Below are 24,335 nucleotides of genomic sequence, written 5' to 3' on the forward strand. Positions count from 1 at the left end.
CATGCACGATGACTTGTAACTTGGTGGGGAATATCACTGTCATGTGCCTTTTTAAAACTTGGTAATTTTAATGCCGTTTTTATTAATATGATTAATGCAAGCCCGTTTGTGTAGACGGGAAGGAACAGAAGCAAATCAAAGCTCGCTGTCTGCTTCATTTAAATGCAGATTGGTAGCAATGTGTACTGCTCTCTGGCCTGAGATATCAAATGGAAAGGGAAAGAATCCAAACCTCAGGGAAATTGAACCATTACTTACTGAAGAGGACTGGAAGTTGTCATCCATTTCATGCTCTTGTTCAACCATACTTCGGGACATAATTGTACCTTCTGCAAAATGCTCTGCCAACGGGTGAGGATTCCAAAGCCATTTTAATAAATAACAATGTTTTGCAGGCTGTAAAAGAGTCTGAAATTGACAAACAGCCTCCAATAAAGAATTAGAGGGACAGTTTAACCCACACAACCTGGATCTAGGCTCACAAAACACATACTGAAATGTGGGGCAGTCACTTGGGAGAAATCAAGCTTCATTCTATAATCTGAGACCCTTGCCTTTGGATAAGTGCACCAGACAGTCCATACTTTGGTGCTAAACTGTCTTCATAAGAGCTGTGCATCCACCTATCAGCCAGTTCGTGGACTCTCTTTGCTTGTTGTTTCTACTTCTATTAACCAAACCAACCACAAGGAACGCTCTTCCTACTTTCCCCCTCCCTCTGCCTCCTACCTGTTTCTCTTCTGTCTGATCTCCACCCCAAAAAGCCTCCCTCCAGATAGCTTTTCTCTTGATGGGAAATGAAGCAAAAAGAATCAGTCTTCCAGCAAAAGCCTTTTTTTCCTGTCGTTAAATTCCCTTCAAAACATCTCAATGGCTATAAATACCTCCCTCCAGCTTTATGTATTCGTCATAATTTTATCCTTTATCTTCACTGCTGCTGCAATTCTACCTCCATTCCATCATCAACTTTGCTTTATTTGGGTAAAAAATATAAGGAAGTAGGAAAAAAGTTCCGTGTAGAAAAACACCACCATTATTTTGCCAGTCTATAAATTTGATCCCTTCTCTTTAACATCTTTTCTCTGCACTACTGCAACCTCTTACACAGCTGTTTGTCATAGGTCCAGTTTGCTGGGCTCCTGTTTCAAGTGAATCTGCTTGCCATTAATAGTAGATTGCTGAGAAAATCCCCAGTATGGGATTTCTTGCCCAGCCAGCAATTCCACTTCCCCCACCTTCACAGCTTCCCTTCATTTGATAGGGCAACAGGACACCTCAAGCTGATAAAAGCAGTCACATTAGTGTTGCCTTATAACAGCAGCCTTCATCTGCAGTCAACACAGAGCAGTGATGGCCTGATCCATTACAGCTGTGCTGCGCACACCCTCAGCAGCTACACCACTGTTCATATCATACATCACTGCTCATATCATACCACAAGCCACAGCGTGTCTCCTTCCTGAGGCTCCCCTAACAGTCTATTTAACTTAATTTGAGAGATTCCACATGTTCACAACCTGAGACTCCTGCAACTGAGCATTTTGCCTATAAATTAGGAGCTACCATTCCGTATCGTGGAGAGCACTGTAAAGATGACAGCACTATAGAAACATACAGACAAGTGTGATTTTAACCGCCAAATAATAAGAAAGAGACAAACCACTGACACGTGTAAGAGCTTAAGGTTCTCAGCACTGCACTGATATTTGACTGTCCAGACATGAAACAACTGCAGTTAAAACAATGCTTCCAGAGCTGGCCAGGCACCTAAAGGAAGCCAGGTGCTTCAGAACCAGTAATGAAGGGCTTCTAATGACATGACAGCTACTGTGGAAGACAGAAGGGGCAAGAAAGCAGCTGAATGTTCCTTGGCAGTGAAATAGAGGAGGAGGAAGATCACAGTGTGACATGTCAGGATGTTGAAGAGAGGGGCACAAGCTCCCATCAGCTGTGGTACTTAGGCTGCAACAGCCAGCAAGGGTGAGAACATGCAGTTTCTACAAGGAGCCTAGTTTCTGAGACTAGATCCCACCATCTGTCCCTGGGCCCATGTGAATTTTGTTTTCCCACCACAGGAAGGCAAATGCCATTATTTTCACTTACCCTTGGAACTTCTTATGGCATCTCCTGCCAAACTCATCATGTCCGACTCTTCCTTTAAACTGAGCTAATCAAATATTTGTCTTTGCAAAATGACCTCAAAATCACCAATGAGAGAACTTGGAGAAACAATAAAAGTGACTCTGCAATGCTTTGTTCATCATTTACAACCTGGCTTATCTCCCATGGATCACAATGCAATTGTAGAAAGGACAGATCTCTTATTCTCTGACAAAACAAGGAAGAGTTGTTTTGCAGCCTCCAGGTTTCCTTCTTCAGCATCACGTACAATGCCAACCTCCACTTTCAGAGGTGCAAATAAATGAGCTACACTTATGATGTGTATTTAAATTCCAATTATCATACAATTAAGCTACAACTGCGCTTCTCAAGAAACAGTATGCTCTTACAGCATAAACAAAACATCAGCAGAATTACTGAGATTACATAGACCATCTTCATATTCTTCTTACTGCTCTTCACAAGGGCACTGCTTTACACCCTGCCTTCCTCTATAAACGTGAATTCTGGTACCACTGCTCCCAAAATAGCCTTCAAAGCATCTTGAAAACCACATGCATCAAATGTTGTGGAACTGCTCCATCAAACTAATCTGATAGAGCTTTCATAAATAAACCAGGACCCCCTTCCCAATGGGGAAGGGAACAGCCAAACATCTCAGAAACCATGGCTTTTACTCAACAGAGTTTAAGTCGGAATCAGGCCCAAATCATTGCTGCAAACGTAGAATGCAAAGACGTGCCAAAGCCTGAAGGACATTCCCCTTCTTTCTCATTCTGTAATCCAAGAAAGCCCACTATCCTTGCAGCTTCAAATGAGCTGACATGCAGCCCAGAGATCAAGCAAGCATTCCTAAGCTTATTAGAGGCTGCTTTTTCCGGGAGTCTCCCTCTCTCTCCATGTTATTCAGTGGACATGCAAATGAAGCATTGTCCAACTTGTTCCCAAGTTTCTCACACAAAGGCAGAAGGAGGGCTCGCCTTTGTACAGCCCTGAACTACCCCGCAGGCCTGGCACACACATTTCTGCAGGCTCCCTGTGTGCTTCCATATTAAAACCAAGTGAAATATAAATAACATTCAAGCAACATAACTCACACTGGCTTTACAGTACCACAGGGAGTAAAACCCCTGCAGTTTAGAGACTTCTCTCTAAACCTCTACCTTGGAGGTGTTAAATATTATACACATAATATTTACAACATAGAAGTAGAAGGAGGGCATGTACCTCCCCTCTCTCTTCCCTTTCTCCCTTTTAAACACTGGAACACCCACCAAGAGTACATAACAGGGTTTCTCTAGGTAAATATGTTTAAATTGTGATACCAAAAGCAGCTACCGGCTTTAGATGCACAGACAATTTCAGAACCTTCGAATGTGTGTGCTGGAGGATCAGGAAGTCACTTTTGAAAACACCTGAAAGTGAAGCATCCCAACTGCCCCCCCAATAGTATCACAATAGTTGTGCAACAACAGTTTTCCCCATGCCTGATGGCTGCAAGATTTACTGCCAATGATGAGCATAAAGCACAATCACAGCATGACTGCTCTGTAGCTGGAAATTCATTTCCATCACTGCACAGAAAAGTAAAACCCAGATTTTAATGCTGAGAAAAAACCCTTCCATTTTAAAGAATAACCTGTTGCAAGTTCTCCATAGAGAAAAATGAATGTGTAACTGCAGGCTGCTGCCACTCCATAACAGATAAAGTATAACCCTTCCTATTGCGGGAATTACATGGCTGGCTAAGGCTTAAATTGGCACTCCTTTAACACAATTCCAAACCCAAATTAAATACACCCTGCTACTTACATGCACTATGAGCCTTCCCAAGACTTGAGAGGAAGCCCCCTGCTGCAGTAAGGTCTCAATGTTTTCTGGATCTAGCAGGTTCTCCAAACTGGGCTCTGGTACCAAACTGCCCGATGACAAATGAGGTTTTCTTCGCTTGGGCATTCATTTGCAAGATTTGGTGAGCTTCCTCACCATCAGTTTCAAACCCACTTAAATGTATAAATATTTTCTGATCTTAGGAGATGTTAACTACATATATATTAGTTATAAATAATGAATGAAAGGCTCATTCTTTCTGTCTAAGACTTGCTGCTAATTTAAAGCAGTATTAAATAGAATTATGAAGTCATTATCTACCATTATGTGTGTTTTAACTAATGATGTTATTTACAGTCCTCATTTACTTCTGGTGAAAAGAATGTTCATCAAATGAACCGTTTTCTTTCTTTTTTTTCTTAAGACTATTTTCTTTACCTTTTATCACTTTCTTCCTCAGCAGGTACCTCTGTCACATCCATCCTTCCCCTGGTTCTTCTTGTACATCTTTTCACCCTGCGGTCACTGACTCACTACCAAGAGAGAGATAACAATGTCTTGTTCAAACAATGAAACTGCTGAAGAAGCAACAGTAGGTAGACACCATTTCAGACACTATATAAATAGCAGAAGTTTCCTTCGTGTTCATTAACCAAGGAGAACAAAAAAAGACTTGGAGAAAATGTGGCTCCTTAAAGCTGCTGTTCAACACATACCTTGAAAAACAAGGAAGAAGAGCAGCAGCACCTTCCTTTCTTGAAAGGCATGTGCAATAGCTCCCCCAAACTGAAAAGCTTTTCCACCATAGGAACTGTTCTCTTCAAGAATAAAATGCTTCTCCCGAAATCCCTTTTATCCTACAAACACACGCTAGTAACAAATCATCCAACCAGTCCCCTCCGCACATCTCATACAGCTACCTTGACAGACTCTGCTACAGTCTTCAAAGGGAGAAGACCAGGCATGGATCTGACTGTAATGGAGAAAGCTCAAATACAATGATGATACAGTACAAATAATATAAAGTCCCATAAGGGCACATCACTGGAAAATAATTTCAGCTCAACCAACCAAGAAAAATCAATCCACATTGCTAAGGTAGTTTGTACATCAACGGGAGCCTCTGTGTATCAGCTGCTGGTCCACGCCGCTGTACTCATCGCTAGAAGAAATGAACTTCTGTCCTGTGCACCCCATCACAGGAACCTTGTGTACTTCAGAAGGTGAATTACAGCAACCACTGAACAAGCATGGAAATGACAAGGGCTTCAGGATCGGATGGATTTCACAGCAGTACGCCCACGGCACCACACGTGAGCGCAGCAGGTTACACAACCACAGCCAAGTGAAAAGCATACCCACAACCCTTTTGCATGAAGCCACAATTTCAATTTGGTCTCAGGCCCGTACTAATCATTATGGGATGTGGTTAAAAGGGAACCAAGAGCCAGTCTGAGGGCAGGTTCCCAGCCTGCAGCAGTGCCCCAGTCAGCCAGTGTCTTAACACCATAAAAACAAAGCAGAGACACAATTAAGACGCTGCCTCTCCTAATAATCCTGGAGACTGTTTACTCAGCAACACCAACACATCAAAGGAAAGGATGCCAATGCCTGAAGACAAATCTGCTTAACTCAAGCCAGCCTTGTTTATTTGCTAATACTCTTCTTGCTAAAACTAAACCCCAAAACATACAGAAAAGCCTTTACGGGCCTGGAAACCTCCACTTGTTAAACCACTGGTAAAAAAAATGTTGCTATGAGAACTGACTGAGCAGTTTCCTGCTCAATTTCAGAGCTGTGCCAGAGATTACAGCAAGGTGGGGTGAAGAGCGTTAGTGGAAGGGTGAACACTAAAATAAGGGTACTATGGTGCAGGTATGTAACACCCTTTTCACATGGCTATGCTGTGCCTCAACATGGTCAGATTTCCCCCACATCAGTGCAATCCTGAACACTACAACTCAAGGTCCCTCCTCCAACCACACTCTGGAACACTTAAACGTATCTCTAAGATGTGAGACTTCTTCCTTCTGCTTTTTGTGCCAAACTTCCACATATGTTCTCTCACCTGATTTCACTTCATGCCTTCCTCTATTCCCCTTCGTCCCCATTCTGTCCCTCCTCTTCCCATTACGCTATTCTTGCTCTTCCCACGAAAAATGATCGTTCTAACACACTAACCTTCATGGCATCCTTGCTCACTCAGCTTGTACCTTCTCAACGCTTCCATCAGCATCCAGCTGCCTTGTCTCTGGAGGATCCCTTCTGGGTGGGTAGTCTCCCTTTGTATAATACCTACAGTAAGCCATCCGTTTCTGTTAGATTTTGGGAGAACTACAGTGCAAAACCCCCAGTCAGCAACACGTGAAACCAGCAACTCTATCTACAGTCATGCTCACTAATACTGGTTCATCTAACAAGCCACAAAGTTATCATCACCACAACCAACCTCTGGGCAAGATTACCTGACAGATGAGGAATACAGGTCTTCTGGAAGCCACTGGTGGAATCATGCAGGTGTCGCATTGTTACCTTTTGTGAGAATTTGCTTTTACATTAAGGCATAGAGACAATCTTTTATCCGAGGCACTCATGGTAATCAGTTACCTTCATCTGCAGGTGATGTCCCAACTTCAGTGACACATACAATCTATTCCTTCAACCTGCACCTCACCCAGGACAAGAAGTTAACACACAGATTTGCAACTTTCCAAGCTACAAACCAAACTTCTTAATTGTCATATTGAGACACAAGCCATTTCAAACACAAGCACGGCTATTAGGAGAAAATGTCTTTATTGGTTTCTTTCCACATCTCAGAAGAGAGGGCTGCTGAAATAGAAAGAGGATTTCACCTCCATCTCTGACAAATCATGAAACACAAGAGTGTATTTCCAGGCTGAGAAGGCAACAGGAAAAATAGTTCTTAAGAAAACAGGCTCTTTTCTGAACCCCATTTGAACAACTGTGCTCTTAGGGGCCACTCAGATACGGCACCAAAAATCTGTATGACTGAGACAGATAAGACTAGCAGAATACATATGTGGAATTCCAGAAGAAAATACAGATGTGGTCGCAAGCTGAGATGGGAAATTGTTAAGTGCCTGTCATTAGTGCTGGTGGTTGATGTCACTGTGAAGAGAGCTTTGCGGGGAGCAGATGAGGATGCAAGCAAAATGATGCATCTGTTGCGGGACAGAGGCAGCACTGACCTTGGCTCAAGCTGTGATGGGTGAGAGCAGGACAATTTGAGTTTCAGTGTAATAAAGGTACGGTTGATAACAGCCATAGGGAAAAGTACAGAGAATAAAAATTCTGCAATAATGGCCCAAGAATTGTATAGGGACCATACTGAATCAGTAATAAAGATGCAAACTGCAAGAGGAAACACCTGGAAGTCACATGTTCATCAAGGTAACAGCTTCAGAAAACTATGCCAGCCACTAACCAGAGGTATTTTGGAATAGCTGATCACACAGACTCACCCATCAACAGATTCTGAAATACAGTGATATCCAATTAGCAAATTAATAAAAGACTCTCCTTTGGAGTAAAGATATGCACCTCCCCAACAATCTAGGGAATGAAACTTGCCTTTTAAAACATGGATGATGATTGTACAGATTGAGTTCAGCTATCCAAAAGGAGAAGGTATTTTGCAGGTGCGGGTACTACAGCCTGCTTCTGGACTCCACAGGTTGGCATCAGGTGGAATACTCTCTTCTCCTTGCTTCAGAGACTAGCATGTACATATAAATGCCATTCAAAAACCAAGATGATGAGCTTTAAAACAGAGATGTTTGCACATAAATCCTTATGAAGCTTGTGGTTGTTTTGCTAGCATGAAAAAAACATGCTGAGCAGAGCGGTACTTCACATTTCCCTCTGCTGCTGAGACCCTGGCATCCTGTTCCAAAACAGCATGTCTTTTGAAAACTTTCTCCAAGAAGGACACAGTACTTGAAGACTGGACTAATCTGAACAAATACTCCCTTCATTTGCACTAGACACCCAGGCAGTTTAAAACAGCTACATAGAACCACAGAACAGTTAGGGTTGGAAAGGACTGTTAGGGCAGAATTATCTTCTGTGCAGTTCTTTGCTCCTCTCCCATCTTGCTGGCTACCGTGGCAGTTACTGCAATGAGTAAAGCTGACTTGTATTTGAACAAGCATTCATGTAGTTACATAGGCTGATTCCTTCTCAGATCACAAAGGCAGATGCAAGAAGCTTCACAGTCAAAAGATCAGCATTCAGTGGGTTTGTGCTTTTGTTTCTAGAGGGTCTAGGAAGCAAGAATCTTGCCATGATTCATATTATTCTGAGGCCTTTAAAAGCCTTATGATCTTCAGGAAGGGTATGGGATTAAATTTTACAAATTTTAGATTTATTTTTGACTTAAGAGATTTAGGATGTATTTTGAATAAGAATTTTCCCGCTGGCCATGAAATAATCTAAAGACAAATGAAGTCTTTAGGTGCTAAAGTAACACACTGCTTTAAAATCTAAAGTTATCATTTGCCTGATGGGAACTCACAGCAACTGACAAATGGAGGCAGAGATCTTGTACAGAAAGTAATGACTGGGTCTATCAAACAAAAATTACTGAACAACTCCTAGAACACCCAAACAGCTTGATTTTAACACAATAAAGTGAAAGTTTGACTTCCACATCAAAAGAGTAAAAGCGAAAGAAATGAGCAGCTACAGTACTATGGACAAGTATAACAAACAGTTAACTTCCCTACTTACCAGTGACTAGTGACCTATATAATGGACAAGGATTCAACACAGACTGAAATATGAATTACAAAAATCTCATTACTGAAGGTCTAATCCAACCTGCAGGGAATGGTGCTGGGCTTTAAACGGTAACAGCTGCATTGTCATGCATAGTGGAGGGGGTAGATTTCCTAAGCTTTTTTTCCAGAATGCTGGAATACAGTAGCAAAAGATGTTTTACACTCCTAAGATAATTCTTTTTGCATGAGGAGTGCAATGCTCGAGAATGTAAATGCACAGGATATTAAAGAAACAGTGTGAGCTTACTGTAGTTTTCTTCAGCAAAAGTTTCCTGTAAATTAACATCCAGTTGCATTATGTTAACCACATTGGATTCCAAGTACTTAATGGTTATCACCTTTCTGCCCTGAAACTGTTACATCCACATTCTTAAATTACAGCTAATGCATATATTTTTACTACTGAAATGTAGAAACCAAGTCACGTATGGGGATATAAAGCAAATGTCTCGATGCAATGAGGCACCTCATTTTAGAGCAAGGCCTCATTTTTGTGGCTTACAGAACAATGATTTATCAGACCCCCCCCCCCCATACGACAGGCCGAGTTTCTAAAGCAGCGCAGGAAAAGCGGTGATACTCAGTAACGAGAGTCAGAGTCTTGAGAAATCATGGACCAACCCAAGGTTCTGTTAACATTAATTTTATAAAATACCTTACATGAACAGATAAAGAACTTGAGCATACATAAAAACCAAAATTTAAAAAGAATGTGGAATAAAATATAAATTAATCGAACACATCACTAAGTTTGCCACATGTTAGACAAGTTTATAAAAGGCATTTTCAGATAAAAAAGTTATTTGAAAGAAAATCCTTCAAAATGGAAACTACTGAAGTCCTTTTTCAAGAAGTCATTCCTAAAAGCGCTAAATTCCAGGTCAACAACAGGCAGTACCTGAATTTGCTTAGAATACGGTGTTCTTTTGCTTCAAAATTGGTCAAGCTTTACGACACAAATTTAAATGCTTTCAGGTCAGAGTCATCAGTGCAAAGTAAAGCTTCAAGCTGAAAATGAGAGAAATGTAACAGAAGGAATGACCCTGGTACAAAACTTGCTAAATTCACATTATGAAAAACACTGTGCCAGATGCACTCTTGAGATACAGAACATGAGCAGATTTAACCAGTGGCCATTTCAGGGTTCCAGCCAAGCCATTAACATAGCTAATCATTTATTTTATCACAATTCCAATCTTTTCCTACTCAGTCTTGGGAAGAGATACATGCTGCTGATGTCCCCTCCCTCTGCTCAACTTTTGGTTCCATCAATTTGCTTAAAATGCAGTAATTCAGCAAAAAAGGAGATCAAAAGTGAGGCCAACAGACACCAGAATGATGGTTTAAAGCCTGCAATGACATCTAACTGGAAGAAATATGATGGCACATTTCTGAGCTTAACCAACTTTATTCATTCAAGCACTTCCACTGAAGTCAGTCTTCCTTAAAGTTATGTATGTGCATAACACACTGCCAGGCTCAAACCCTGACATCTTTGAAAGGTTAAAAGATGTTTAGAGAACTGTGTGTTTAGAGAACTAGACTGCAGCCAGATTAATTCATTTTAAGCCTATTAATTCCTGCTGAGTAAACATCAACACTCAGGCAAAGCAATTTTGCTCCATTTGACTTTAAAACCATTAACCAAAACAGGGTTGAAATAATCTTCACGTTCCACTATTTAGAAGTATTATTAGCACGCTCCTTTAAAGATTGATGGAACTCTCTTCAAGTTACCACTCTGAATATCGCTCATCAAGCTTCTCTTAACACATACGAAATGAAAAAGTGTCATTGGTGGTCACAACCAGAAAGGAGGAGAAAATTAAAACCTTTACTCTATCAGGCAGCAGTTGCAGGCACTGACCGAAATATAAGCCTGTAATTTATACTAAGCTGCTGCATAACAGTGAAAAAATTACCTCCCCATTACAATTGAGAATTTCAAGAGTCAATCTGCAGATTGTTTTCTCATCCTTGGGCAGTGTTGCCATTGCTATTCTGGCAGTTAGGCTGGAACCTCATTTAAGTCATTCCAGTACAACCAGAGTATTTCCTAGCATGAATCACTTTGAATTTACAGTTGGCTGAAATGCTACAGTGATGTTGCAAACAAACCAAATGAACAAGAAGGTTCAAGCTATGCAAAACTCTTCCACAAAACAGAGGGGACAAGTACTTGAACTAAAAGCACAGACCATAACTTCCATCAAAACTTTTCATACACTGTATGAAAAGTTGAATGAAAGCTGAATGAGCATCTAAAGGATGGTGCAAACGGCCTTTTCTAAAACAAACTCAGAATCATTTGCTTCAATCAAAATGGAACAGAAGCTCTTCCCTATACCCACATTTGTCCTGACCATCTTTTATCACTGAAGCAGATAAATTATATCCATACTCTGCTTTGTGACGCTACAAAATAAGAGTAAGGGGTTTTTAATGAAGCGATGGCATTGGGTATCACAGTAATTTCCACTGGGTATTTCCAGTTATTTTGGAGCCTGCAATTCAGCTATTTGCTGTTTGTAAAAAAATCTTTAAAACAAATGCCTTGGCTGCTGAGCTCTGATCCTGTAAGTGATAGAACCTTTCCCACTTGCTCCGAGTGAAGGAGACACCAACAGCTGATAGGGAACAATAAATACGTACCTCACAACCATGTTAGCACGCTGTGAGAATTCTTGTACGCTGGTCACATCTCTAATGTGATAAATATTCTAACTACCTCATGATTTTACCTTTTCAATAGCAATAAAAGTAAAGAAAATTTCAAAGTTTCCTGAAAAAAAACAACAAAAAAAAAAAAAAAAACCAACAAGAAAGCAGCAATCTTAAGAATTATTCTGGAAATATTTGGACTCTTAACTTTGAGTACTGAGAACAGAGTTGTTTTCTCTCTCTTCTAAATTTGGGAAGATTTTTAATTTGGCTTGCATCAATTTGGGGTCAAAAAATAAAATGTCAAAGCCTGGAGTATCACTAACCAAGCAAAGCGAAAATGTATTTCCAACTAAGCAGTTGGAAAGAGAGGGAATGAATTTGGGTATTAAGACACATACTTGAAAATGATAAAGTGTACAGATGAAAAGGTTATGAACTTGGCAAAAATATATTACTACAGTAGCATTAGAAATTAACAGTGCATCACAGATTTAAAGTTTCCATGTTAATACAAACTGATCCAAGCCACAAAGAACCACAGGATAATCACTCAAACAAGAACTTAACCGCATCCTACTTTACAGAAGCTAGAACTGGAATTCACCTGAATATCATTCATATGATTCAAAAACGATTCCTTCACTCTGGCATGCCCCACTTCACACAGGCCATGGAGAACTGGTGCCAGTGGCGTGTAATCAAAACACGGTATTATCATGTGCATTTGGCTTTTCTGAACATTTGCAATCAAATACTCAAATCTGAAAGCTTTTACATGTTAGAATTCAGTATCACTGCTGCAGGAAGTGTTTTATTTGTTGGTTGGGATTTTTTTAATGGAAATTGTATTAAAAGCCCTAGAGAAGTACAGGTCGTGGAGATCATGTTAAACAGAAAGCTGCCCAACATTACTGTTAAAACACCTTTAAGAAGACAGTCCATAAACAGAATAATGCATTTTACATTCAGGTATTTCCTCTCTCAAAAGCAAAGTCATCTCAGAAGGAAAAACAAATATATCAGTAGTGAAGGCCACAAACTTTTGCATTTGATGAGCTGAAATGCAAAAAAATAATTAAAGCATCTTGTAAGACAAAAAAAAAACAAACCCAAAACAAACAAAACCGAAACACAGAACTGCTGGAAAGTGATTATTAAGTTGATGGGGTGGTCAGCATGGAAACTGTTGGGAATGCTACAGCAGAACTGACCACAAGTACAAGGAAATAGGAACAGGAACATAGTACAGGCACCAACTAGAAAAAACTGTAACTTGTCAACTTGTAAACAAGAGAAAGCATTTCACAGATTAAAAGTTCCAGGGAAGTAAACTTCCTTAAATTATTTTGTCAGTTCAACCCTGATTTAAAAAAGTATGGCTAGCAAAAATACATAAGCCTCAGCATATTTATAAGTCTTGATGAGAGCAGCCATGAGCCTTTGATAAACGGCTGGAAACAAACACCCTTCTACTAAGGATGAAAGAAAAATACTCCATTCTCTTCTTCCTCTCATTGCCCAATCCACACGTGTACATGTAGGATTCCCATGCTCCGAGGGAATCTTGATGCTGCTATAGATTGAGACGTGGGGAGACTGGTGGGGGAAAACAGACAAACTCTCTTAAAATACTACGGGCCACGTCAACGTTATTCTGGGCGATTTCAAGTGCCCTCTTGACTTCTTCAAAGGAATAGCCCTCTCCCATGAGTTTGGCAATTTTTGCATCCACATTCTCCATTGAACTGTCAGAGCTGTATGCTTTCCTGTGGTGTATTTCCGGTGCAGTCCTCCGAGGAAGTGGCTTAGGGGGCCTGGCTGGTGCTTGTGAACCATCTGTTTCAAATAAAGGAGATAAAAATCACCATAAATTGGCTTAAAACTGCGTTATAGGTTGACCTCATGAAGAGGTCTAAAAACCAAAATTCTAAAGAAACATGCAAAAGATATTTTCATTCACTGATGCATCTCATTTGAAAATTTGGACAGAAGCTGAATTCCTCAAGAACATCCAAAATGGAAATAATGCTACAAAACACTGTTTTAATAATAAGGCAGGAACATGCAAGTTACCATCTGAATTATCCATAGTTGGAAGAAAGTATGTACCTAGGCTGAAATTAGCTGGTCAAAACTTTAAAGGCTCTCCACTGCCAAGCCCCAGTTTGAGAACTTTATCTTAGCCTTAAAACCCCCCAAAAACTACAAGCCACAGACCAAACCAATTGGATCACAATTTTATTCAAGACCATAAGTTGTGCAGGACAGGAATCCAGCCAAATCTGCCTGAGGGAGAAAATTCCTTCACTTATTGGTACATCTCACAGATGCTCTGCAGTCAATTGCAGTTCATTTCATGCATAGCAGCTAGGCAGAAGCGCAGAAATAACTGGTTTCTCAAAAAACCCCTCCAGCCCAATTATTTTCGGTGGCCAGACCAGAACACAATCCTTCCTCTCCAGCCCCCCTTTGGCAATCCCTCCCCTTTCCTTCTCTCCTATGGAAAGGTTACTTTCACAGTTAATGCTGGTGCTAAGAATCATGATGTAAAAAACAAATATTCAAACTCGCTAATCTTCTGAGTCGAGAGTTTTGTGCTCAAGTAAACTCGGCACTTGAATGAAACCCCTTCATCCTCACTGACTCCACAATAAGAAGCTTAAATACAAGCAGGGATAGAGTGGAAAACATTTTCAAGAGCAAAGTATTTTTTTTTAAATAATAAAGTCTTTAATCCTTCAAAAAGGATTCTGAAAAGTTTCATCAGCAGTGACTTTGATAGATAAATTGGAGGAGGTTCTGGCTGCAATACTTGCTGTGTACTTACACTGACAGCAACGGCATTTTGCAAGGTTAAGTACTTCAGAGACACTTTTTTAGTGATGAAAGAATGTTGTGGCTCTAGCATTGCTGTTACAACATGCTAGCTTATTGTAACACTGAAATAGACAGAACTGTAATTCAACTGAAGGCATTAAACACTTCGGATGAATGCAAATAGTTGACAGTAGTGCAAGCCTAACCAAGGTGTATTTCCATGCATTCAGAGGAGAGTGTTGCTGGACACTTTAATCCTATTCCTTAATTCAGAGAAGATAAGCAAACAGTACTGTTAGCAAGATGGTGATATTCATATTACAAATGGCTGGGACAAACTTCATTAAAAATTTACAGTAAGGGGCTAAAATTAACTGTGTTCTAATTTCATTGCCTATTTTCCTTGCAAATGGTTACGCACAGCCTACAGGCTCTAAGGGCTATGTCATACATGTAATGGTTTTTTCCTCCCTGAAGATTAAAATACTTATATAAACGCTAAAAATTCTAGTGAACACACCTGAAGCAGGCCCAAACCTGCTATGAAGGTGTGGAAGATCCATGAAACACACTGGTTTGAGGAATTAACTACAGCTCAGGAAATGCCATCGCTACAACTAAATCAAGGCCAAGTTCAAATTCCTTAGTCACTTATGTTAGAAAACTCAAGCCTTTAACAGAAGAATATTCTTTATGCTTGAAACAATGATCAATCGTGTTAAAAACAATCGGTTGCCTTCCACAAACATTTCAGGCTTTTAATATGGACATTTTGTTACGGATTGCCTTCCTGTAGAGGATGGAACAAAATTAATCTGCAGACTTTACATATTCCCCTGGGCATGAAGTAGAGAAGAAATTCCTTAAGCATATATCAGATCCTTCTGTGTTATGCAAGGTATTTTTTGCTATGCCCCGTCTAATACGGGCTGAAATCTTATTTCTAGTGTAAAACCTTCACTTTGCTCAAGTTTCCAAACAAACTCTATTAAGCGATCACATAAACCAGAAAGGTCATTTTTAATTCTGCCAGCAGATTTGCAGCATAGGCATTTTACTCTCACTGCAGTGCCATCTCTCTATAGCACAGATGCTTTAAGATCTTCAGACCTCTTTAACTCAATTCCCATTATTATTTCTTTAAGCACTGGCATCTTTTTCAGTATCTTCACATCCATATAAAATTTTAGCTGAAGCTGGGTATCACATTGGATCCTGAGCTTAAAGATACTAAGCCTAAGCTGCCTGTCCATCTGGACACTGAGATAGAGGTATTTAAGCAAGACTTTCCTTCCCAACCTCCCATCCTCTGATATTTCAGTCACTATGGATGCCTAACTAGAATTTTGAATAGAATTTCTAATTGTGTAATTCAATTAACAGTTTCTATAGCAAGGAGTTTCCTCTATCCCTCACATTCTGTGATTCAGCACCACATTTAACCCTTGGATAACAGGTTAGTATAAAGGCAGACACCGGCTCATTTAATAAGTGTTTAAGAAGCGTGTAAAAAAGTGTAAGGTGAATGCTCTGTGCAGACTGGGAAGAGGATATCTGCAACACTGCCAACTATCTATTCCTCTCTGCTGTGAAATGGCCCTCCTCTACACTGCCCTTGCTGTTCCTCCTGTATGTTCCATGGGCTTTCATCAACAGACTGAGAAGCATCAGAGAACCACATGATGAAGGCTTGTTGACCAAGGCCCTCTCTGGGGCAGAGGCAAGCAGCTGCATCTAATCTAACTGGGGTAACAGGAACAAAGCATCCCCAGGGGACATCTATACTAAGGGGCAGAGAGAGCAGGGGCAAAGTGAGAAAGGAGTAATTGCACATATTCATCCCTTAAGCTACAGCTGGCACAGAGAAGCTGTGGCTGCCCCATCCCTGGCAGAGTTCAAGGCCAGGTTGGATGGGCTTTGAGCAAGCTGCTCTAGTAGAAGGTGTCCCTACCCATCGTAGGGTTGCTGTAAGTTGATGGTCTTTAAGGTCTCTTCCAACCCAAACCATTCTATGATTCTATGATCTTCATATTTCCTATTACTGTGGCATATTATTCCCCCCAGGGATAATTCAAATGAACTCTGAAATGATAGGGAACACCCTCCCCTAAAACTGCCATGTAAAGGAATTTAAATTTGCATACAAGTGCTTTAATAAGGCGAGGTGAGTGAACAGGCAGCAGACATCTACATAAGAGGCCTAATTTTCTTCTCCCTTTTCCAAGTATCATTGGCTGTGCTTAGGTAAACTACACTAACTACTAGCAGTATCTCCTTCTTTTGCTTTAATTGTAATAGGTTTTAAATGTTGTACTTAAGACATTTGAAAAAACATGCCTTTGGGATAGTTAGGTGCACAGCTGAGAGCTATTACTTAAGTGTTCAATACTGAATATGCTGCTGAATTAGAATACATTTCCCATTTAACAATTCGGTTAAACATCACGAGAGCAATCTTAAAACAGCCAAACTGAAGCACAGAAGTTAAAGGATTCCCCATGCTATTCTAGGGAGCCAGTGGCTAAATTCTGATTAGAATTGAGAGTGAACTGCACTTCTTTTCCAGCTAGTTCAAAGAATCACCATACAAAAGGGCTGAAATAAAGAATTTCCTTTCAGAATAAATGTTCAGAATAAATGCAAAAACAAAGGTTCTGAATACTGTTACACTCTCTACATTGTCTTTCTAAAACATAGATGAAGGTGAATCTCTTCATCCCGAAGCTCATCAGTTCTGTTCTATGGAATTAATGCTACTGTAAAAAACAGCCTTCCAATTAAGAGTTTGACATGATCTATCACATAGCTTTCATTTAAGTGAGAGTTAATTCAATATCTTGCTGTACATCATGCTGATTTAGAATAGTATTTATGGCAAAGGCCAACACGTGAGTGTTTTAGATGGCAGTGGGAAACATACAGAGAGGAAAGTATTTATTATGTGACATCAGAAAGCTCCAAGATCTTAAGTAGCAAGCATCCTGCTGCAGTATAGGAAAATTCAAAAGTGCTCTAGCATAGAACTGCAAGAACTGCAGGAAAACTCTGTAGCTTTAAAAGGTCATAATTTGTACCACAAAAGAAGGTAAAATGCCCTAAATAAATCGGGTTAGTGTTGTAAGACAAACAGATCCCTCACAGTGCCACATATAAAACAATATAGAACAGTTTTTTCCTAGCAATGGGGGGAAAAAAGAGAAACACTGTTATATAAGTAGAGGTATCCTCTCAAAAGTGCTATTATTTACCCAAGCATCACACTAATTCTCAACAGTGCTATTCATTAAGAATTCTGCAGCACTCCTCAGGCTTACTTGATTTCCCCTGATACTTTAAGTTGGAAAAATACATTCTTTCCTATAACCAGCAGAATGAAGCTACACCTTCCTGAGGAGGAGAGATACAGGTTCTCTTTAAAAAGAAGAATCATTTTTTCCACTTGTGATTGTTGCAATTAAACACTGCTTCCCACTACAAGAGAAAGATGTGAGAACGAAGACCCTTTCTTTATGCATTAGAAAAGCTTTTTCATGAAGAAAGAATAATTCAAAAGCATCCCTTGGCTTTTTCTATGTGTGGTCTCTCCACACAACAAATGAGGTAGGTGGGCCAATCCTCCCCCCGCCTCATATACCACGCACACCTACATAAAGGAAAATTCATCTAAAAAATGGTCAAAATACTCAGAAATACAGCTCATACTGTTATTATTTCAATTAATTGGAGTAGCTTTCCTTTAAATGCTGTTTGTATGGCTTGAAAATCATGAGCAAAATATCTATGGCAGCGGAATTACTTCTACTGTACCCGCTCTGTGGCAAACAGAAGTCTGAAATTCATTTGGTTCTGGTTCTTGGTGTTTTATCACAAAACAGTTGGGTTTTTTTCCTTTTCTTGGCTTTTTTTTTTTAAACAAAAAAATGGAAGTAAGTAGCTTGTGGTCCCTGCAGCAGGATTTCTGATCTCCTGTGAGCTTTACAGGTGGTGGAAAAATCTCTGCCTTTCTCAAAAACTAAGGAACACTAGAACTTGCTTAAGCATTTCGTTTTGGCAGCTAGTGAAATTGATGCCATTAATATCTACAGCTGCAGACAACAGGTAGCCCCTTTACCTTTATTGCAGAACTTTAATCTCTGTTATGCTTTGATGATTTTGTATTTTTGTAAAGCAATATTAACCATGGCCATTTATTGCCTGGAATGACAAAAACCTGACTGGACTTCATGCATGGAAGTTATTTGCTTCATGAAGTTGCAATTTCCTACAAGAACGGTTTTCTACCTTACCTGAAGAGGGAGGAAGTTGATCATAGTCTTGAGATGTCCTATTTGCTTTGACATTTTCTCCAGTTACTCTACGAGCAGGTGGCAAAGGAACATGACCAGTTATCGGATCAAAGTGGGGATCTGTAGAAACAGAACAAACAAGGTGTCTCAAAATGATTTGGATTATTATTTGGGGGAAGGCTGATGCACAGAAGCTAGAAACACAGGTTTGGATATGCATCCAAAATCAACATTTCCGTAGTAGACATACAACTGTGCCTTGAAGTGACAAACAAGAGCACAGCTCCAAGGTGATCTATCCTGCATTGACCATGGCTTTTCTGTTTACATCCATGATATAACTTTCAATTGCCAACTCTGACACTGTTAGGATTGTGGCTGGAAAGCACAGAAGAGGTTGCAAAGCCTCACCAGCACAATGAGAAGCACAAACTCATAACATGGGTTGGAAGAAACTTTACAGATCATCTAGTTCCAACACTTCTGCCATGGGGAAAGGACACCAGTACTCAGTCTGGCTACAGCTTCATAGCACTTCCATGCTTTGCAGTTCGCAAAGACTGCAGGGCAGATTTCCTATCCATGCAGTCCCAGGTAAATATCACAGAGTGAATACTAGAATACTAGAGAGACTGGTAAAGGCTGTGAGCAGGCTTTTCAGTTGCCTCAGGTGATTACAGGGGCAGTATTGTGCCCTCCTTTTTTAATTTGGCTATTGAGGATGCAGCTGAGCAAGTGTTAATAGCATCCTGGACTTGGTTTCTGCTCTGGACTCAGAAGTGTGTTGGTATGTGAGTCCAACTTTTTGCTGTTGTTGATGATGGAATTATTATTCTAATCTGACAGGCTTTGATGGATAGCTGGGAAATCACACCCAAGACTTGCATGGAAACCAATCATCAAAAACTCATCATAAATCATCTACAGCAGTTTATTTGACAAGACGCAAAATGAATAATATGGCTTTAGAAATACCATATAAAAAAAAGACCAATGCACCAATTATGTGTGCCTAAGTAGATGCATACACTTCTAAGTTTAATTAAAACTGCTGCTGTAAGACTGCACTCACTATACAACTATAGTGCGAGGTGTCCCTGCCCATGGCAGGGGGGTTGGAACTTGATGATCTTAAGGTCCTTTCCAACCCTGACTATTCTGTGATTCTATGAAGAACAATACATGATTATAGACACATTTTCCAAATTTGTACTTAAAAGCTATTGCATGTTTTTAAAATTATCAGTGATGTTTTAGATTTCTTTTTGGAAATAACACTTAAGCATTTAAAACACTGTGTGTTTCTGAGAACTGCAAACAGACAGACAGAGCTTGCGTGCGTCTGCATGTGACAGTTTCTATTCTCCCTCTCCATCACCATTAGAACTGAATGGTGCAGAGTGTGTTTCTGCATCAGATGATGCAATTGAGGGACCCATGCAGACTGGTCTGCTGAAGATCATACTATCTTTATTTTGAAGTCTAGAAAATAAATTCATTCCTGCCCCTACATTTCTGAAGATCAGCCTTTACCTCCTGCAGTGTGCTGAGTCTTTTTACCTGGATGCATGCATTGTGAGAAAAAGCAAGGCACGGAGCTGAACATACATTATAAACACACACAGTTTTGGCAACTTCCTCAAAGTCAGGCCTCGACTGGTTGCAAAAACCCCCATAATAAAAACATTCCATAAAAGGTCACTGCAGTTCAACCCAACCTAGCTCGCTTTCAACCCCCAGCTAGGATCATTCACCAAGGTCAGCCAAATGCCTGACAGGCTGTCAGGCCATTAGAGTTGCACAAGACTGCTTGTCATCTACGTTCTGACCTTCCTGATCTTATAGCCAAAACATCTCAAGTTATCCCCCTCCATACAGCCTCCAAGAAAAACAGAGAGGAAGACATCCACCCACAGCACCACAAGGCAGATCACCACTCAAAGTACTCCTGGGACAGGCAAATTTAAGATACCAACATCCTTTGGAAGCAAATGCATTCAACTTAATTAATCTGATAATCAAATACTTTTCAACTCAAAGACAAAATCTGTATATTGTTAACATAGCTTTTATGCCTTTTAAAAGCAAAACACAAGACTGAAAAAGCATCACTGCAATTTATGGAGAGAGATAGGTGATAACTTGACATTACTGTGTTTAAAATTAATACAGTTTTGCAGCAAAATTTTACAACCATTTTAACAAAACAGGATGTTCTTTTCCCTTAGTTTCTAGTTTTTCCTCAAGTTCCAACTTGAACGTGAGCTCCATGAATTAAGTTTCACGCTGGGAAACAATGGAGTTGACAGGATTCAGACTAGAACTACAGACTACAACAGAAAACTTGGTGCATCACAAATAACAAGCAGAAAGTACAATTTGCCAAAGTGTCTAGCCTGGTACAGAAATATTGTCCTTATTTCATTACGTTCTGATAATGAGAAGTTAAGTCTTATTTTCTGAGTTCTTTCATCTCCACCATTACAAAACCCCTGTATTTTTTAATATTTTGTATAATGAAGTATAGATAAAACAGGCTTCTGAAGCCTGATGGCAACTTTATCACAGAACAGATAAGCTTCTGAAATGAAAGAAAATGAAATAAAATCCATTGTTTCCTTTGTATTCCTACCAGAATGAAGGAACAGTTCATGTCCTGAAGAAGGTCTGCTTCCTGAGCCAGCAGGTTTTGTGTGCTCAATCATGCTGTGCCGAGCAGGCGGTGGCGGTGGTGGTAGTGAAGGGGGTGAGTTATCAAATGCATCTTCACCTGCATTTTAGAAAAGAATTATTAGATGAGCAAAGCTCCACAAGGAGCTGTAGGATAAAGAGTGAAGCTTTAACTTGATTTTTCTCCGGCTGCTGAGGTCTTTACTCCAGGGGTTCATCAAGCAGTTCAGTGACTCCAATAATGGAACCGCAAACCTGACTCTCACTATGCGCAATCCTCTTCTAAAACATGCTCCAAATGACCTTGGCAGTGCTCAGTTTCTTTTCTGGGATGAGAGGACAGGTTTCTTTTAGTGGCCTAATGGCAATGAGTGTATTATAATGAAAGCTTCACTGAATATCATTGCAGAATAATAGCTGTATTTCAGTGGCTAAGCAAATAATTTATATTCAAACACCAATGCTGACTACATTGAATCTGCTACATTTAAACTGTCCGTTATCTTCATCTGCTGTTTCAAAGCTCTGACACCATATATAAACTGAATTTTCTAGAGCTTGGCAGAAGAATGCACCCCTTACACAAGGCGGTGCAGACAGAACTAGAGTTACCAAGCAGTGTGATTTTTGTGTGTTCTTCTGCCATCGATGCTATGTACTCTTTGCAACTCAGGAACACTTCAGGGACCAGAGAGAGTATAGCACAGGAACATGGAGCATGTTCAAAAGGTTTTATGGAACCAGAAAATTGAATGATGACACATACACACTGACACAGTAACGCAGCTGAGTTTTGACAAAGAAGGTGTGTGTGGTGGCCAAGCACAGCCCCAGGTCACTGATTTATATGTAGGAGAGAAGCACAGAAATGTGGTTTGGTGACTGTAGGCAGCAGTGAGTTTTGAACTGTCCCTTGATAGTGGAAGAAACCTGGAAATACACTTATTAGTTTTATTTTGTTTTCTTTGACTTAAATAGCACCTCTTCAGCATTCTTCTTTATATGTGATAAATGAAATTATTTAAGCTCCAATAGGAAAAACCCTCCACTCTTGCACTCAATTGCAATGCTCAAACTTGGTAGTAAGGGACAAAAAAATGGTAATGTATTTTAGGGAAAACAGGTTTGGTTTTCTTCATAGCTAGAAGAAAGATTTAGCATGCCTTTTCATCTGTCTTGCATGGGTGTACAGACAGATACCAAGCACAGATCACTGACACAAATATTGACTTTACAGCTGTCATATTTAGCCCATAACACACTCAACATTGGCTGTTTTTCAGTAAACATGTCATTTGGTTCATCTAGGCAATGTTAACCATTAAATTTAAATGTAATCAGCAAAAAGTCTGCAACCTAAAGGGGGCACCAGAAGATCATAATCGGAGGGTGTCCTGTTGAGCAAAGAGCTGTGTTTTGGGTTGTCTCTGGTAGGAGGTCGTGCAGGTGGCAAAGGTACTGGAACAGTAGGTGCATCACAGACATCTCCTGAATGACACAATCACAAGAAGTGAATGTTTTCTTGCTGTACCCCTAGAACAGCACAGAGTAAATTTTCTTGCTAAATAGTGAAAAATAAAAACATACCTAGCTCTGGATGTTTGGATTTCTTCATCTCAGAAGTAGCACTGTGCGTTCCATTTGTTACTCCAGCACATTGACCGTTCTCGCATACCCTGAAAACGTACATTAAGTAGGGCACAGTCAACCAGCTATCCAAGTATGAATTCCCAAAATGACCAAGTACCCGAGCTGGCATTTTGTTATATGGAAACAAATGAAAGATGACAAGCTGCATCAATTCTAAATGTTTTGGGTTTTCTATTGAGAGCATATACTGGTTAACGGCCAATGAAACTGCTCTGAAGGGTCATAGTGCTTTGTCAGTGGGGTACTGACATGGCTTAAATGAGTTACTCCAGGCTGCAAGACAACATAGAAGAAGAACTAATATTAAACACAGCCCTCACTTCAGAGCTCAGGCCATTAGTTTATTCACACACTTAAGTCACAGACCCAATCCTATTTCACCTTCCCACCTGTAGAACTTTCCCTAGCAGAAACATGAAGAAGGGAATGTGGACTTTGGTAATTATCACTGAGGCAACACAGAGAAGTCAGTATAGAGAATAAACCAAAGCAATAAACAACAAACCCCACACAAACAGAACCCATCACTAAGGAGAACACTGAAAAGAAATTGAACCAGCCACAGCGGTTTGGCAGGTGCCTACTCAAAGAGCTCAGTCTCACCGACACTTCTACCAGAGTTTACTTCTTTTAATAGAAGCTTATTTTGTCCGCAAAATTAAACAGTATTAAATTAAATATGAAAATAATCTAAGCCAAACAGTCCAAAGTCACCTATAACCTTGTCAGTAAAATACTGAGGATTATTTTGTAAGATGCCTCTGTTCAAACATGGCAGGGAAAAACGCAGAACCAAAGCCTTTTCGTAACATTAAATACTGCTAAAATAAATGTTTACTAACTGGGAAATGACTCCTGTCATTGGACCTGTGGGCCCTGCCTATTCAGAAAGAACCAGAGTTCCTTTGGAAAAAGGCCACCGTGCTAAGCAATTCCAGCTTCAAAATAAAATTCCCAACCCACCATGCACCATTACTACTGAATTCTGTCAAATCTGCCAGAGCTACGTATGGCTAAAATTCCAGATCTTGGGTTTTTACCAATAGTCTGAACATTTACAGACCTATCAGCGTCGGCCATATGGAAAGGAGGAATGAAGAAAGGTCTGGAATCATTTAAAATACATAAACAGGAAAAAGGAAGTGAAACTGTGTTTGTGGTCCCAAGAGTAACAACAAGGAGTAATGGAATAAATACAAGAATAATTACAAGACTTAACAAAATAGCTCTTACCATTAGGGTTTTTTGTTTTGTTTTTTATGACTTGATCTCCCCAGGGAAGTAGGAGAGGAAGTGTTGCCTCTAACTATGAAATAAGATTGGTTCAATCTCTCAAATGCAGTGGATGCAACACCTCCTTTCACTCCTCAGCATATACATTAAGTAACTACGAACATTCTCTACTTTAACTTGAATCTATTCTTCATTTTCAATAATCTAGTCAGCCACAGGCAGCAAGATAACTTAGCATGGCACCACTTCAGAAGTGTTCAGG

General features: G+C 40.0%; 1 protein-coding gene across 3 annotated transcripts in view; it reads right to left on the bottom strand.

The window, feature by feature from the left end:
- Positions 1-9,380: 9,380 nt before the first annotated feature.
- CBLB (Cbl proto-oncogene B) overlaps positions 9,381-24,335 on the bottom strand; it is a 121,551-nt gene continuing 106,596 nt past the window's right edge. For 2 of the 3 annotated variants that reach the window (XM_061350564.1, XM_061350565.1), the window contains exons 15-19: positions 22,778-22,866; positions 22,547-22,678; positions 21,153-21,290; positions 18,521-18,640; positions 9,381-13,253 (exon numbers count right to left, since the gene is read on the bottom strand). In XM_061350564.1, coding sequence (XP_061206548.1) covers positions 12,991-13,253; positions 18,521-18,640; positions 21,153-21,290; positions 22,547-22,678; positions 22,778-22,866 — 742 coding nt within the window. In that variant the 3' untranslated portion in view covers positions 9,381-12,990. The remainder of the gene's footprint in view (positions 13,254-18,520; positions 18,641-21,152; positions 21,291-22,546; positions 22,679-22,777; positions 22,867-24,335) is intronic. The other variant, XM_061350566.1, reaches the window with a different exon arrangement.

The sequence above is a fragment of the Neopsephotus bourkii genome, unplaced genomic scaffold (assembly GCF_033783945.1).
Source record: "Neopsephotus bourkii isolate Nb327-2 ecotype Australia unplaced genomic scaffold, CSIRO-AGI_Nbou_v1 NB_532, whole genome shotgun sequence".
Lineage (NCBI taxonomy): Eukaryota > Metazoa > Chordata > Aves > Psittaciformes > Psittacidae > Neopsephotus > Neopsephotus bourkii.